Here is an 18,140-nt window from a genome sequence, read left to right on the forward strand (position 1 = left end):
AAGTTCTGTGCTCTGAAAGTAAAGCTCCCTCACATCTGCCTCCATTCTTTTAAGTGATTTTAACTTATTTGCTGGTGGTCCCTTTGTCCATAATACTGGAAACAAGATAGTTTGCCAGCTAAGCTAACACTCATGCTTAAGTGCTTGAATGGGGGAATTTTGGCTACTAAATATTCCTATACTTCTCTATGTCCAGAGCATATTGTTCATTGCACCGAGATTCCTATCAGTGGATAATAGAAACAGATGTTCCCTGGGGGCTCTCTAGTTTTACACAAAGGAACTGTAACCTTATTATCATTACGTTAACAATGATGGTAACCATACCAATCCTACCAGTCCAGGAAGCAAAAGTATATCATTGGTGCTGATCTACATCAACCAGCTGGGGCGAGGATCCTGCTTGGTAAAGGATCCTGCTGGGGCTGGACGGGTCTCGTTTATTTTCTTTTACTCTCCTGTGCCAAGTGGAGAGCTTTATCAATTGGAAACTAGCAAGACCAGCCCTACTGAAGATGTGGGTTTGAGTGCTGTTGCGGAGCCACACTGTAATGTCTGTCCTTTAGTTACAGGAACTTGTTGGCCTACAGAGATTAGAAAAGAGGCCAAAAAAAGAACATGTGGAATGCAATGTCCACAGGAATTGTGGAAAGGTTACATGCTGCTATTTGTTGCTGAAATGTTGCAATAAACGAGTTCACAAGCTTTCACTTCATGCTCCAGGCATTATCTTTTCACAGGGAACTGTCTCTTCACCTTCCCGACTCCCAACTGCTCATGTTCAACACAAATACAAAGAGCTTTTGGATTTCTTTGTCAGTCAAACCTGGACTACCCATGTAGCCCACTGCAATGCCACCTTCCTTACTGCTAACATACCCATCTGTCCACAAGCTCCTGTCCCTCTAACACTTTATGTCTCAACTACTTCCCCAAGCTCATCATTTCGATGAGACCCTTATCCTACCCCCTCAAAGTGTTTATCCTACCCAGCGGCTGATCACCCACTGATGGGGTTCTGATCCATGGGCGCATATCCTTGGACCCAACCTGCAGGAACTCCCGACCCCTCTCAGTCCTAATCAGCAAGGTTGCTCGTTAACTATATCGTGGTGGTCTATTTTCATTGTGATAGGAGGACCTATACAAGGCAGCCCTTGGATTGCCACCTGGTCCAGCCGTCCAAAATGCATTGGCATTTAATTGGCAATCTCAGACAGGTCACAAGGGTGGTTAGCATGCGAACTGGAAGTGTCAATCTTGTTGTAGAAGATGTTTGTCCAAGGTTGATTCTAAGATGCATCTTCCAATCCTCTTTGGACAACGGGTGGTGCCAGAGGGTATTGGAAGATTACAAATGTTGCCCTTGTTCAAAGGAAGGGAAAAGGATAAAGCTGGCAATTGCAGACCTGTCAGTGTAATATCAATGGTGGGGAAGCTTTCAAGAAAAAAAAGGTCTGGAAATAAAGTAACAGCCACTTTGAAAATAATTGACTGATAAAGGAGAGCCAACATGGATTTGTTAAGAGCCAATTACGTTTGACTAACTTGTTTTGAGTATTTGATGAGATAACAAAGGATGGATGAGGCCACTGCTGTTGATGTTGTGTATGTTTTTGTTGAAAAAGTGTTTGTTAGCAAAACTGAAGCCCATGCAAGAAAATGGGCAGGAGTAACATGGATGTAAAATTGGCTAAGTGACAGAAAAATAAGCTATGAATGGCTGTTTCCCAGTTATAGGCACTTATACATTGGAGTCTCCCAGGGTATCAGGACCACTGGTGCTTTTAAAATACATTAATGACTTGGACTTAGGGGTACAGGCCACAATTTCAAAATTTATAGATGACACAAAACTTCTAAACAGTGAGGAAATTAGTAATAGACTTCAAAAAGATGTTGACAGGTGGGTGGAATGTCCAAACACATGGCAGGTTCTTGAGCCTGCTCTACCATTCAATTAGATCATGGCTGATCCTCAACCTGACTCACTTTCCTGCCCGATCCCCATATCCCTTGATTCCCCTTGAGTCCAAAAAACTATCAATCTCACCCTGAATATCCTTAATGACTGGATTCCACAGCTTGCTGGGATAGAGAATTCCAAAGGTTCACAACCCTTCTCATCTCAGCTGTAAATGACTGACCTCTTAACCTGAGACTATAGTCCCTAGTTCTTAACTCTTCAGGGAAAACAGTCTCTCCACGAAAAATAATTCAGTCTAAAACTCATTTTGTGAATTCTAGATACTGCCCAGGGGGCCCAGATTCGGACTTTGAATATTCAACCCAGTCTTACACAGGATATGAGGTAAGGAAGCTCTTGTGTTACCAGTAACTGCAGGCATTTTACCAACACTCATCAATCATCTTATGTACTGCTTGGTGTCAGTAACTTTTGTACTCCGGTCTCTCAATTACATTTTCCATGCGCTGGAAAACAAAACAAAAAGTGTACATCTCCAGCCAAGAACCCGAGAAGTGTATTAATGAAAGTATAGCATTTCCTGATCAGCAGTCACAAATAATTGGGCTTATTAAGCAATCTCAGCACAGATCAGAATATCAGCACCACAGTGTTACTTCCTTGTCTGTGATCTGCACTCCCATGTAAAGCTGTGAGCAAGGAATTGCTGGGTCTGCCCTTGAATTTCTGTGTAAATTTACAGTAACAACTCTCTTGTTAATCCTTCAGTGACATGTATTGTCGTGCATCAGTGACTGACAAGCACTGTCCTCAATTTTCACAGCTATAGGAATGCTCACTTACATGTACTCTTTGTACTCTGGCTAACTCTGTTCTTTCTGTTTGTCTCTCACTCTGTCTTCTCCTGTTTCTCTTTATTCCCCACCTTTCCCTCTCAGGCCCCTCTCCCACTGCCCCTCTCGGCCCCTGATCTTCCCCCTCCAGCTTCAGTCACATTCCCACATAAAATAGTCCCGCAGGGCTGATAACCCAGAAAGCTGCAAAATGATTTGGGAGCATGTATACATTCGCACAGAACAGACTGGCATATAAAGTGTGATCATTCTGAATGAAATCATTAAATAATTTTTGTATTAAAATAAAAGTTCCAGACCCAAAGTGTTTTCAGGTTATTACTCACGGCATGGTGCCTTGGTGCTTGGGAGTGTGGTTCACAGACAAGGACGTGACACTGTGGTGCTGATACTCTGTTCCCATGCTGAGACTGCTTAATGAACCTAATTATTTGTAATTGCTGATCAGGAAATGTTGTCCTTTCATTAACGCACTTCTCAGGTTCTTGGCTGGAGATATACACTTTTTTTTTTGTTTTCTAGTGCATGGAAAATGTAATTTGACGAAAAGAGGGACAAAAGTTACTAACAGGGGATGAATTGTCCCCAAAAAAAACATTGTTCTCTGAGGATACTTTTTTTAGGAACTTGGTGAATTGGCTTCATTAGACATTTACCTTTATTTCCTTTAAACAGCCAACCTCTATGAGAGCCATACGTGCAAGATATGACCCCTACTTACAGACAAGACACCGTGTAGAGCAGGTACGTACAGCGAGGGGTCTATCTGTTACCCCTGTCAGCAGTGATAAAACTCTCCTCAAGTGCTATTGTTTCTTAGTCCAGCTCCAAATAGTGAGATAATTTAATAAAGAAATTTTAGTGAAGTGAGTCATAGGGCAGGTGAAAGATGAGTATCTGAGATTATGGTCCCATCAGCCTCCATTTGATTTCACACTTCCATACACGAGAGATGTTATTTTGTAGAGCAATGCTTTGTAGTGTTTTTAGTAATTGCTTTAATTCTGCACGTTCCTCTATAAAGCTCATTTGAAAAAAAAGTCATCAAAAGGGGAACTGCTATCATTGTTGCGAGGTACTTGGATGCATAATCGTATTTGACATCAAGGTGAAGCAGAGAAGCAGCCTTTTCACCCCCCCACCGCTTTCACATCTGCCCCGGTGTTTTCTTCCTATAACAGATCTCTCTGGGAGGGGCTGTCTAGTGGTCTCAGCTGCTTTCAACAGGGAAGACAAAAAAGGTGATCAATGTATAAAAAGTGTGCGAAGGTTGTGGGGGAAATGGAGAGATTGTGGCTGGTGACCCACCGCGCCACCTAGTTTGAGATGAGGAACTGTGAGAACTCTGTGAAAAGAACATAAGAAATAGGAGCAAGAGTAGGCCGCACAGCCTCTTGAACCTGCTCTGCCATTTATTAAGATCATGCTGATCTTTGATCTCAACTTCCTGCCTGATTTCATATACCTTGATTCCATAAAGAGTTGAAACTGTATCAATTTCAGCCTTGTATATACTCAACGTGTGAGTATCCACAGCCTTCTGCTGTAAAGGTGACCAAAGAATCTCAAACCTCTGAATGAAGAAACTTCTCCTCATCCCAGTTCTAAATGCTGACCCCTTATCTAGAGACTACGCCCCTTAGTTCTAGACTCTCCAGCCAGGGGAAACAGCCTCACAACAACTACCCTGTCAAGGTCTTTCAGCTGCAAGTATGTAATATAGATTTTGCATGTCTGTACAGGTTTGACGAGGAACTGTGATGAAACGGGACAGTGTTACAGGATGTAAGTGATATTTACAGGGAGTGTGAGCATACGGAAGACTTTCAGTATTGTGGTTACACTGTAATTTACACAGGTCTTTACAATGAGCCTTTTCAATGTGACATTTCCCCTGTCCTCTTTTCCTCCATCTTTATCTCATTTAGCTGAAACAATTGGGACACAGTGTGGACAAGGTTGAATTCATTGTGATGGGTGGGACATTTATGGCACTGCCAGAAGAATACAGGGATTACTTCATCCGTAATCTGCATGATGCCCTCTCTGGGCACACCTCCAACAACGTGGCAGAGGCTGTCAAGTAAGTAATTGGTTTGAAGAGTTTCAGTGAGATGATAGAATAGAAATCCTCTCACTTGACTGAAGCTGTGATGGCTCTGTGTTGCTAGGGCCGGTTCCCCTGTTAGTTTAACAGAATCTGTTGGTTGTAGCATTAACAGAGCCTTTCCCAGATCTGTTCTTTCAGGTAAAGCTTCATCCATGTTAGCAGTCAGTGAGGAAGATCAGTTTCCCTGCAGTAACCACTTATTTCCAGCAGAGGGAAACCCGCCCTCAGGTGTGTGGATCTTTTGCAAATCCTCTCAACTGTTTGCCAACTTTTTCTTGCAGCTGCTTGCATCCAACTAGCTGTGATCCCTCGCAGCTACTGGTGCTCAGCTAGCTACAAACCCTCACAGCTACTCACATCGACTAGCTGCGGATCGTTGCAGCTACTGGCATCCGACTAGCAGTGCACCCTTGCTGCTGTAATTCTGAGTGAGTGGGATCTGCAAGGCTTGCATTATAGCCATCTCACTCCTTCATTGCTCCTTTTTTCTCTATCTTCTCTCTCTTTCTGTCACTTTTTCTTTCTCTGCATCTCTTTTTTCTATAACCCTATTTTTGTCACTTTCTATCTCTGCCCCACTCTCCCTTTTCTGCTGCTTTGTCACCTTGACAGCCACCTGCTCCATCATAGGTGTCAGCCATCACTCAGTTGGTAGCACTCTTGCCGCTGTCAGAGGTTGTGCATTCAAGTTCTGCTTCAGGACTTGAGGGAATGCTGCACTGTCAGATGTCTTTTGGATGAGATGTTAAATTAAGGCCCCATTTAGCCTCTAAATTGGACAAAAAAGATCCCAAAGCACTATTCAGAGAAGCGCAGGGGAGTTATTCCTGGTGTCCTGGCCAATATTTATCCCTCAATCAACATCACAAAAACTGATTAATTGTTCATTATTACATTGCTCCTTTTGGGAGCTGCTGTGCTCACATTGGCTGCAACATTTCTGACAACACAGTAGTGACTACACTTTGAAAGTATTTCATAAAATGCTTTGAGAGAGCTGGTGATCATGCCTAGTCGTCACCATGCTTGCCACAACTTGCACACACACAACCCCCCCAACCCCCAGCTCCATGTTCACTTGTCCCCTGCAATCCGCCATTGATCTGCTGCCTGCTTTCTCTGCTCCCCACCCACACGGGGTTTGCATGGATAAACTTAGTGGTGCTTTCTCCTCTGATAGTCTGATAGTTCATTTCAGTCCAATAACAGAAGGGAAGTGAAGTAGGCTTGTCTGAGCTCTCCAAAACTTTGCTGTTTGCCTACTTGGCCTCGTGACTCAGCTGGGTGACTAGTTATACAAATGTTCCAGTGACTTGTGAAATTGGACAGTCATCAGCCAACGAAGGACATATGTACAGGGTACATTTGTTGATCAGATGGTGGCTGTTTAACGATTTAAATTCACATAAGCATCAAGCAAATCACTCAGTGCTCAGACTTTTAAACCAAGGATCACAGCATCAAGGCAGAAGAGTGATCTGTTCTCTCATAGCTCTTAAAGTTTCTTCTTGCTGGACCTCCTTCCTCTCTGCAAATCTGCTTGAGTTTCCTCTGACTGCACTAAAGAGTCTGCAGCAATGTCCCATTTTTATGCTATTTTTGTTAGTTCAAGCGTTGAGTTAAAATTAGGAGAAGTCCTATTTTTGTCACTCCCTCAGTGTTGTCTTAATGATGAACGTTGGCTGGGCCACCCAAAACTGTTTGAAACAAGCAAATGTTTGGGTGAGACCAGGCCTAAACTTGTACTTATCTTTGTCCAGGATTTCAAGCTGTCCCAACACTGTTTTTCCAAGTTGATTTGAGAATCACACGCCAGCTTGAAGCTTCTTAAAGTTTCTGCACGTTTGCAGTTTCAACTTACAATGTCCAAAGGAGCAAAGTTACCCTTTCCTTCAGCAATAGAAGCTTTTTTCCCTGCTCCCTCGCTCCTTTCCCCACCTGTGCGAATGTGAGTAAAAGGATTGTCCCTCTGCTGCTGGGCCATATGTTAGGATCATATCCTAACTGTTGGGGATGAAAGTTACCCTCTTTCCAGCAGTGATGGTTTAAAGTGAGATGGCTCTGGACTAACCGATGAGTTATGATATGAGTTCACACGGAAGAAAGCTCCTCTAAATGTTTACTGAGTGGGGTGGTTGGAGTGGAACTGGTCTGATCAGGAGCACTTTCCTGAGGTCAGGGTTTAGACTTGCTGCAAGCAACACAGGAACTTCACTCTGATTCAGAGCTGTACTATTACAGGAATCTACTCTTCTGCAAGTTGACACTGACCCCAATTGCGCCTCCTTGTCGTAACTTCAGACAGGATGTTGGAAGTTAATCAAAAGCAAAGGTAGATTTGTGATACTGGAGATGACACAATGGGCACTTGTATTTAAATAGCACTGCCCGCATGTTAAAGAACAGTACAGTATGGATGAGATGGTGGCATGGTGGTGATGTCACTGGATAGTAATCCAGAGGCCCAGTTAATGACCTATGGACGTGGGTTCAGCAGCTGGTGGAATTTAAATTAAATTAATAATTTAAAATTGAAAAGCCAGGAGAGGCCACAACTCTGAGGTCAGGGAGCAGCGAGAGGCTGCTATGAAGGATATTGTGAGATTAGTCAAAAAGAAAAGGGAAGCACTCGTAAGGGCTAGAAGGCTGGGAACAGATGAAGCCCATGGAGAATGCAAAGCAAGTAGGAAGAAACTTAAGCAAGGAGTCAGGAGGGCTAAAAGGGGTCATGAAAAGTCACTGCCAACCACGATTAAGGAAAATCCCAAGGCCTTTTATACATATGTAAAAAGCAAGAGGGTAGCCAGGGAAAGGGTAAGCCCACTCAGGGACAGAGGTGGGAATGTGTGTGAGGAGCCAGAAGAAATGGGAGAGATACTAAATGAATACTTCTCATCAATATTCACCAAAGAGAAGGACTTGGCGGTCGATTTGTCTAGGGAAGAGTGTGTAGATAGCCTGGATCATGTTGAGATCAAAAAAGAGGAGGTGTTAGGCCTCCTTAAGAATATTAAGGTGGATAAGTCCCCAGGGCCAGATGGGATCTACCCCAGAGTACTGAGAGAGGCTAGGGAGGAGATTGCTGGGGCCTTGACAGAAATCTTTGTATCCTCACTGGCTACAGGTGAGGTCCCAGAGGACTGGAGAATGGCCAATGTTGTTCCATTGTTTAAGAAGGGTAGCAGGGATAATCCAAGAAATTACAGGCCGGTGAGCCTTACGTCAGTGGTGGGGAAATTATTGGAGAAGATTCTTTGTGACAGGATTTACCACCATTTGGAAGCAAATAGGTGTCTTAGTGAGAGGCAGCATGGTTTTGTGAAGGGGAGGTCGTGTCTCACTAACTTGATCAAGTTTTTCGAGGAAGTGACAAAGATGATCGACGATGGAAGGGCAGTTGATGTTATATACATGGATTTCAGTAAGGCCTTTGACAAGGTCCCTCATGGCAGACTGGTACAGAAGGTAAAGTCACACGGGATCAGAAGTGAGCTGGCAAGATGGATACAGAATTGGCTTGGTCATAGAAGACAGAGGGTAGAAGTGGAAGGGTGCTTTTCTGAATGGAGAGCTGTGACTAGTGGGAGTTCCGCAGGGATCAGTGCTGGGACCTTTGCTGTTTGTAGTATACATAAATGATTTAGAGGAAAATGTAACTGGGCTAATTAGTAAATTTGCAGATGACACTAAGGTTGGAGGAGTTGCAGATAGTGAAGAGGATTGTCAAAGGATACAACGGGTTATAGATTGGTTGGAGACTTGGGCGGAGAAATGGCAGATGGAGTTTAATCCGGACAAATCTGAGGTAATGCATTTTGGAAGGTCTAATACAGGCAGGAATTATACAGTAAATGGCAGAACCCTTAAGTGCATCGACGGACAGAGGGATCTGGGTGTACAGGTCCACAGGTCACTGAAAGTGGCACGCAGGTGGATAAGGTAGTCAGGAAGGCATACGGCATGCTTGCCTTCATTGGCAGGGGTATTGAGTATAAAAGCTGGGAAGTCATGCTGCAGCTGTATAGAACCTTGGTTAGGACATACTTGGAATATTGTATGCAATTCTGGTCGCCACATTACCAGAAGGATATGGAGGCGTTGGAGAGGGTGCAGAGGAGATTTACCAGGATGCTGCTTGGTCTGGAGGTTATTAGCTATGAGGAGAGGTTGGAGAAACTCGGATAGTTCTCACTAGAGTGACGGAGATTGAGGGGCGACTTAATAGAAGTTTACAAAATTATGAGTGGCATGGACAGAGTAGATAGTTAGAAGCTTTTACCCAGGGTGGAAGAATCAATTACTAGGGGACATAGATTTAAAGTGAGAGGAGAAAACTATTGAGGAGATGTGCGGGGCAAGTTTTTTATGCAGAGGGTAGTGAGTGTCTGGAATTCGCTGCCAGAGGAGGTGGTGGAAGCAGGTACGATAGTGGTTTTTAAGAGGCAGCTTGACAAGTACATGAATAGGATGGGAATAGAGGGATATGGACCCCGGAAGTACAAAATGTTTTAGTTGATGGGCAATATGATCAGTGCAGGCTTGGAGGGCCAAAGGGCCTGTTCCTGTGCTGTACTTTTCTTTGTTCTTAAAGTGGCATCAGCCACACAGGAAGTGATGTTGAAATGAATCTCTCAAAGCTTCAGGAGAGGGAAGCAGCAAGTGGGAGCACTTAGAAAAAAAACATGGATTGTAGCAGCCCCAGCTGGATACCTCTGCACCATCAGCACTCGCATTTCCACAACATCGGATCTGGATCTTGAATGGGAATGCAAGTCCAGGAGAGGGAAGTAGCGAGAGGGTGAGTCAGAAAGTGGGAGGTTCTGCGAGAGGGTGGGTCAGAGAGGGGGAAGAGGCCCCAACTTGAAGGTTGCTGAGGGTTGAGGAGAAGGAGGAGGATCTGCTGTGACCGGGGAGCAGGAGGTACAGGAAGCAGGATTGGTGGCAGGCAGGCTGTACTATAAGTAGAAAGTTACATTTTTCTTTTAAAACAGAATAAGTCTAAAAATATAAAAAATATTTCAATAACCAATGTAGGAATTTAGCTCTTCCAAGTTTTTAAAGTAAGTTTTGCATTATTCAGCTTTTAAAAAGTTTACTTGCATAGGTGTATTTTTAATTCCTTATATTTTCCTGTTTATTGTTTTATAAATGCTGTTTTTTTAATTGTACATGTGTATTTTTAAATATAATGGATTTTGTTTTAGGTATAGACGTTGCACTGTAACATTATATCATGAAGGAGTAGTAAGCAATGATAATTTAGTAAAGTAGTTTTTTTGCTATAGTGGCCCTTGCTTGAAAAGTAGTGAAGATCACTGGCTTAGATTCTGCTAGCTGGATTAGAATGGGAGGAATTTCCTGAAAAAGGCAATAGAGTGTGGGGGGAAGGTGAGGGGCACAGGGGTCAGGTTAGATAATGAACAACAACAGCATGTGAATCCCACACTGATTCCCTACATTTGAATTCTATTAGCTGCTATTCACAGAAGATCCTTAGGATTGTTGTAGATTTCAAACCTAAACATGGAATATTGGAAACAAGAGTGAGCTAGTTCAGAGGGCAGTCCAGACACAGAGCCCTTGTCCAGAGAGTGGTCCTAGAAACAGACCACTGGAGGGAGGTATCGAGAAAACAGCAAATACACAGAACCCTGGAAGGGAAGGATGCCAGAGATCAGCTCAGCCAGAATTCCCCTGGAGGCTGAGACAGTCCAGGCAGCAGTCTAAATGTAGACCCCTAGAGGCCAAGACTGTCCAGGGAGCAGTCTAGAAATTAACCCCTGGACAGGAAGGGTGTCCAGAGAGCAGTCCAGTCCAGGACATTGACCCCTGGTTGATGCTCCCTGAAGATTGTCCATGTGAAAGACTGGCTGTAGATTGGCAAGTCTGTGACCCTGACCAGGAAGGACATTGCAAAGAGGGCAGATCAGTTGCAAGGCAACAAAGAAAAAGTGGCAAAAATGTGAGATGGGATCGCACCATTGCAGATTCCAATACCCATGGAACAGTCCAGAAACATTGACTGGGAGGAGGCACACTGCCATGATCCTGCAGCCAAGTGACTGAGACAGTTATTGATACAACACTCAGAGTGTGGTGTTCATCATCATTTTCATTGGAGGTAATTTTTCTGCAGTGGGATTTTAACAAGTTCTTATTCCAGCACCTGCTCAAATAAGCATCTGGTGATTGAATATTGATTGGTAAAGAATGCCATTTATTAAAACAGATATTTTTATGATTTTGTGTTCAATGAGATATTTAAAGTTTCTTGTGTTTACTTTCTAAATGATGGCTTTTTAATGAAGCATCAATCTGAAACCATGTGTGAGACTATTGTGGGTGAATCAGCCAAGAGAGTGTTAGGCTGGATAGAGAGGTGGGAGCTGATCAGTCATTCCAACAGGCCGGCAGATTCAAGCAGCCAGCAATCCTCATGCGTAATGAATGTGAAAAGTTAGCTGCAGAGCGATGGGAGATGAGCTTGTGCTGACTATTGTCTATCGTATGTCATGTTCCAGTGTTAATGTTCCCTTTGAGACTTCGAAACCTAAATGATATTCACCAGTGGTGTTGACTGCCCCTGGACAGATCCCTCTCTGTGGCACATCCAGTGTGTTGCACCAAAATGAGGGAGCACTGACGGCTGAATTACACTCCTGTGAGTTACAAATAATCTTGGGCCATTTAGCAACCAGTAGTAAGTGCTCCGTGAACATAAACTCATGCAAAACTGTTGCTTGAATCAAGTTTTGCTCAGCCATCACCCTCCCTGTGCTTGCTGGCATACAATTCCCTGAAAACCTCTAATTCTGGCCTCGTGTGCATCCCTAATTTTAACCCTTCTGCCATTGAAGGCCATGCCTTCAGCCTCTGGAATTCCCTTCCTAAACCTTTCCTCTTTTCCACCTCTCCACCTTCAAGACTTTAATATCCACCTTTGTCCAAACTTTTTGAATGCTCCTAGCATTTTTCTTAATATTTTGGCTGGGTGTTAATTTTTTTCTGACTCCCCTCTTGTGAGGCACCTCAGGACATTTTACTATGTCATAAGAGAGGTGCTATATAGCTGCAAGGTATTGCTGTCATTGATTGGGAGCGGCCAGTGTTGAGTTAGGTGATGCCATGAGATTGAGCCAGTTTACACAGGGGATTGGCAGAGTGGCTTCAAGCTCTTCTTCTACCCCTCCCAACAGAAAAATTAAAAGCTGTTTGTGTAGGTGAACCGTGTCTCACAGAGGGAAGATTGGTGACAGTAGAATGTTTTCCCCCATAATCTTCCTGCGCAATATTTGATTTTTTTTTTACTAAGTGCTTCTCATGGATGCCGACCATGGTGGGGACTGCCACCATGATGTAAAGTGCTTGAAGCTGACTTGTAGTGGATGTAGCCTAGAAGTACCAGTGACCCAGCATTGTGTGAGAGCTGATCATTGTTTTGCCATTACCTTCAGGTAATCTTCAGGTAACCTTTGGATCAATGGATTTAAATTGATTTCAGGTATTCTGAGCGCAGCAATACCAAGTGTGTTGGGATCACCATCGAGACCAGACCAGACTACTGCCTGAAGCGCCATCTCAGCGACATACTGCAATATGGGTGCACACGACTGGAGATTGGGGTGCAGAGTGTCTACGAGGATGTGGCCAGGGACACCAACAGGTGGGGCATTTGACTTGGGCACTGTTAAAATTGCCACTTAGAACATAGTAACAGGAGTAGGCCATTTCGCTTCTCGAGCCTGTTCTGCCATTCAGTAAGATCGTGCTAATCTGTGGCCTAACTCCATATATCTACCTTTGCTCCATAGTCCTTAATATTTTTTGTTTAAAAAAAAACTATCAATCTCAGATTTAAAATGAACAATTAAAAGCATAAGAATTAGGATTTGGGGCAGCATGGTGGTGCAGTGGTTAGTGCTGCTGCCTCACAGCACCAGGTTCCATCCTGACCTCGAGCGTCTGTCTGTGTGGAGTTTCTATGTTCTCCCCGTGTCTGTGTGGGTTTCCTCCAGGTGCTCCAGTTTCCTTCCACTGCCCAAAGATCTGCAGGTTAGGTAGATTGGCTACGTTAAGCTGTCCCCTGTGTCCGCCTGTGCATGTGAGTGTGTAGTCTGTGATGGACTGATGTCCTGTCCTAGATGTACCCCGCCTAGTGCCCATTTCCTGTCGAAATAGGCTCCGACTCTCTGCGACTCTGAATTGGATGAAGCGATTCTGGAACAGTAAGTGAGTGAGAATTAGGAGAAGAAGAGGCCCATCAGCCATTCAATCCTTCTCCACTATTCAGTAAGATCATAGCTGATCTTCTATCCCAACTCCACCTTCCTGTACTATTTCTATATCCTTTCATTCCTTTAGTACACAAGAATCTATTGACCTCTGACTTGAATATACTCAGTGACTGAGCATCCACAATCCTTTGAGGTAGAGAATTCCAAAGATTCACAGCCCTTTGACTGAAGAAATTTCTCTTGACCTCAGTCCTCAATGGCAGGCCCCCTTATTTTGAGACTCTGACTCCTCGTTCTAGACTCCCCAGCCAGGGGAAACACCCTCCCTGTATCTACCCTGATCTAGCATCAACACTTGCTTGTAGAAGAGAGTTCTAAACTTTTACCATTCTTTGTGTAGAGAAATGTTTTCTAATTCTATTTCTAGAAGGCTTGGTTCTAAATTTTAGGCTATGTATATATAGTTTCTCTCAATCAGTTCCCCTTAATATCTTGATAACTTCAACCACATTATCTCTTGATCTTCTAAATTCAAAAATATAACCTAAGTTTACATAATCTTTTCTCATAATTTAATCCTTGGAGTCCAGATATCATTCTAATAAATTTACAGTGCATTCCCTGCAAGGCCAGTATATCCTTCCTAAGGTGTGGTGCCCAGAACTGATCATAGTTCTCCAGCTATGGTCTAACCAAGACTTTGTACAGCTGAAGCATGACTTCTACCCCCTTGTATTCTAGTCCATTAGACATAAAGGCCAGTATTTCATTAGCCTTTTGATATTTTTTGTCCCTGCTCATGTCATTTTAATGATTTATGTACATTGATCCCTGAGTCTCTTTGGACTTCCACTGCTTCTATCTTTTCACCATTTAGAAATTACCTTGATATATCCCTTTTAGATCCAAAGTGGATGACCTTACATTTGCCTATTGAAATCCATTTACCACAGTTTTGCTCATTCACTTAATCTATTAATGTCTCTTTATAACTTCGTGCTTCCATCTAAACTGATAACAATGCCCATCTAACTTTGTGTCATTGGCAACTTGGACATGTGGCTTTCTATCTCATCACTTAAGCTACTAGTGAATGCAGTGAACAGTTTAGGCACCATTACAAATCCTTGTGGGACACCTGTTTAATTAAAGTTCCTGCCTGTTATCCCTACTCTATCTTTTTCTGCTCAGCCAATTTCCTAACCAAGTCAATCATTTGTCTTTAATTCCATGAGCTTCAACTTTAGCTAACAACCATCTTATGAGGGACTTTATCAAATGCTTTCTGGAAGTCCATATAAATAATATCCATAGACATTCCCGTGTCCACAATGTTAGTCACGTTTTCAAAAAATTCAATCATGTCTGTAGGGCATGAAAACTTTTCGAGGTGTTCAGTCACTTCATCCTTTAGTTGACTGTAGTAATTGCCTCTGAGAATGGATGTTTGGCTGACCAGTTTATATTTACCGGCTTTCCCTCTGTCACCTTTCTTAAATAACAGAGTCACTTGTGCGGAATTCCAATCTGAAAAAATCCTTCTTTGTGACTTTTGTGTAACACGCTTTCCTAGTATTCTTTCACTATTAGGATTCTCAAGGACCTGTTTGGTTGTAAGGAGGAAATTGAGCAAAGTGTTATTTATTAATTAATTACATTGTCATGAGTCACATGGCCACTTCTGATGTGCAGGTTCTAAATAAGATTCCATATTTGTCACTAGAATAAAGAATTCTAGCAAATGCTAAAGAAAGGGATCATGGAATATTTATACAAGATGTTACTTATACCCCAAATAGTATCCTTTCATTTATCCCAAAACATACTGGCCATCACTATATCTAACCTATTGACCCCTAACAGACTCTCATTCACTACATCCCCCCTTGTCCTGTGATAGATTTACGCTGACTACATCTGTCCTCATTCCGTAATAGATGCATGCTCACTACGTCCTTCCTTGTCCCATAACAGACTCCCCACAACTATATTCCTTCTCTTGCCCCACACTTGGCTGAACCTCTCCATTATTGACATCTGGATTAGTTTAGGAAGGTGGGGAGAATTAATGCTTGGCTGAAGGCATAGTGCAGGAGGGAGGGCTTCAGATTCTTAAAGAATTGGGACCAGTTCTGAAGCAGGAGGTACCTAATGGGGAGGTTCACTAGTGTGATTTGGAAGGGTTTAAACTAAATTGGCAGCGGAGGTGGGTGCCAACATATATAAGTAGAAAAGAGGATTAAAGTGCACGAAGTGAGAGTGTTGGACAATACTAGAGAAGGGAACAACACCGCATTCAAAAGGATCAGACTAAGAAGGGCTACAAGGAATGCACAACAGCTTTACAATGCATATATATAATGCATAAAATGTGGTGAATAAGGTTGGTGGGTTACAAGCACAAATAGCCATGTGGGAATATGATGTAGTGGCAATAATGGAAATGATCTAAACCTTGTAATACGATTATCACCCTTACCCAACATGTCCGCCACAGACACTTGGTCCACCTCATTGTCGGATCCAGCACCTAGTTGCTTAATATTTAAGGATATAAAGTGTTCAGAAAATATAGGGAAGGAAAAAATGGAGATGGGTGGCAGGAATAATTAGGGAAGAATTGTAGTGTTGGAAAGAGGATGTCCTTGAGGGGGTAAATATAGAAACCATCTCGTTAGTGATGAGAAGTGAAAAGGGGATGATCACACTAGTAGGGGTGTTCTATAGGCTCCAAATAGTGAGATAGAGAGATGGTGGAGCAAATCTGTAGGGAAATCACATGTGTAAGAACTGTGGAATGGTGATAAGGGAGGGGGGGGAGGCCATTCAGCCTTTAAGCCTGCTTCACCGTTCAATAAGATAATTGCTGATCTGGTTGTCATCTCGATTCCACTGGTCTATCTGCACCCACCCATAACCTTTGACTCCCCTACCTATTAAAAATCTATCTAACTCCGTCTTGAATAAGTTCAATGACCCTGCCTCCACTGCTTTCTGGGGAAGACAATTTAACAGACAAACAACCCTCTGAGCAAAAAAAGCACAAAGGTGATAGTTGAACGGGACTTGAGTGAGCTAAGACACGGGCAGCAGACTTTTCGATGACTTCAAGTTTATAGATGGTAGAATGTGGGAGAGCAGCGAGGAATACATTGGAATAATTCAATTTAGAGGTAACAATAAAATGAATGAGATTTTCGACAGCAGATGAGCTGAGGCGGGGCAAAGTTGGGTGATGTTACGGAGGTGAAAAGATCTTTGACGGTGACAAGACATAATGATTTAGTAGTTAGCAAAGAATATAACATCTTGGGCTTCATAAATAGAGGTATTGAGTACTAAAGCAGGCAAATTCTGAATAGGCTGCAACTAGAATAGTGTTCTGTATGCTCACGACACATTGGGAAGGGTGTAAGGATCCTTGAGATGCAGGAGAGATTTACCAGAATAATTCCAGGGTTGAGGACTTGTACCTACAAGGTTAGGTTGGAGAAGCTGGGTTATTTCCCTTGGAGCAAAGGAGATTGAGGGGGTGATTTGACTGATCTGTACAGGATTATGACAGTTTTAGATGAGGCAGACAAGGAAAAACTATTCCCATTAGTTGATGGTACAAGGGCTAGGGCATACAGAATTTAGCTTTTGGGCAAGAGATGCAAAGGAGATGTGAGTAAAAACTTTTTTTTTATCAGCTAGTGCTACTGACTTGGAACTCACTGCCTACCAGGGTGGTGGAAGCGGAGGTGATCTAGGAATTGTATAGGTACTTTAAGGAAACAAATTTGCAGGGCTATCAGGATGGAGTGAGGGAGTGGACTGTCTGGATTGCTCTACAGAGAGCTGACATAGATTTAATGGACCAAATGACCTACTTCTGTGTTGTGAATGACTCCATAACTCTATTGTTGCCTGTTAGTCTAGATAGTACCTGTGGTTGAGGCCAATCTTGTCTGCATGTGCAACAACTGGGTGATACAGATAGGAGCCGAGTACAGAGTGAGGATGAATGTTTGTGTCCCAACAGGAGCAGATGTGTGTGGAGAAAGATGATATCACTTCCTAAGCACCTGATGCATGCCTAGGCACAATTACAAGGTTGCATAAACCCACAGCTGAAACAGGGATTTGATAAAGTAAGACTGATTTAAGATCACAGGAATGTCAGATGGTATGCAGTGTGATTTTTTTAAAAGATGTTTTAAGCCATTGGTACACATAAGAGTAAACTTCAGTGTAATTTTATTTTGGATCTTGCTGGCGTTGAGTCCCTGCTGTTTGACTGTGTCTTGCTGATAGAGCTCATGACTCGCTTGGCTAATCCTTTGCTTCTCTTCTTTCCTCAGAGGTCACACTGTCAGGGCCGTGTGTGAGTCATTCCAGCTGGCAAAGGATGCTGGCTTTAAAGTTGTGGCACACATGATGCCGAACCTTCCTAATGTTGGTTTGGAGAGAGACATCGAACAGTTCATTGTAAGTGTTCATCAGCTGGGTCTTCCTTTGTCCAAGTAAGCAGTAATTTTCACCATCCAGCAGTGTCTTCATTCTAAACGAGAAAAGAAGCACAATGGCCAGTTCAGCACAACAGCATACATGAGCTTGTGTCATTGACCTGCACTTGGCACCACTCCAGAAGCACTGGAGAAGACAATCGTGCCTTTGTCGATTCTTTGAAAGAGCAACCTAATTGGCCTGCTCCTTCCTCATAGCTTGTTAATTTTGTCCAAGTATAAATCCAAATTTCTTTTGAAAGTTACGATTGAATATGATTCCACCACAATTTCAAGCAGTGTATTCCAGATCAGCACAAACTGAGACAAAAGAAGATTCAACATAAAATGAAAATGCTTGTGTAACTCGTATGTTCCTTGAACTACCACTTCATTTTCTGGGTGTGCGCTTCACTGGCAAGGCCAACACTTATTGTCCATAATAAAAACAGAAAATGCTGGAAAAACTCAACAGGTCTGACAGCATCTGTGGAGAGAGAAACAGAGTTAACATTTCGAGTCTGTATG

The 18,140-nt window shown here is 43.0% G+C and overlaps 1 protein-coding gene across 2 annotated transcripts in view; it reads left to right on the plus strand.

Annotated features, from left to right (window-relative positions):
• The window catches only part of elp3 (elongator acetyltransferase complex subunit 3), an 86,911-nt gene that overhangs the window by 8,882 nt on the left and 59,889 nt on the right, over positions 1–18,140 (plus strand). For both annotated transcript variants that reach the window (XR_005943051.1, XM_041188166.1), the window contains exons 5-9: positions 2,248–2,311; positions 3,457–3,525; positions 4,710–4,864; positions 12,393–12,554; positions 17,469–17,595. Coding sequence is in view for 1 of the 2 variants with exons in the window: in XM_041188166.1 (XP_041044100.1) it covers positions 2,248–2,311; positions 3,457–3,525; positions 4,710–4,864; positions 12,393–12,554; positions 17,469–17,595 (577 nt within the window). In the remaining variant the exon portion in view is untranslated. The remainder of the gene's footprint in view (positions 1–2,247; positions 2,312–3,456; positions 3,526–4,709; positions 4,865–12,392; positions 12,555–17,468; positions 17,596–18,140) is intronic.

Source organism: Carcharodon carcharias, chromosome 5 (genome assembly GCF_017639515.1).
Source record: "Carcharodon carcharias isolate sCarCar2 chromosome 5, sCarCar2.pri, whole genome shotgun sequence".
Taxonomy (NCBI): domain Eukaryota; kingdom Metazoa; phylum Chordata; class Chondrichthyes; order Lamniformes; family Lamnidae; genus Carcharodon; species Carcharodon carcharias.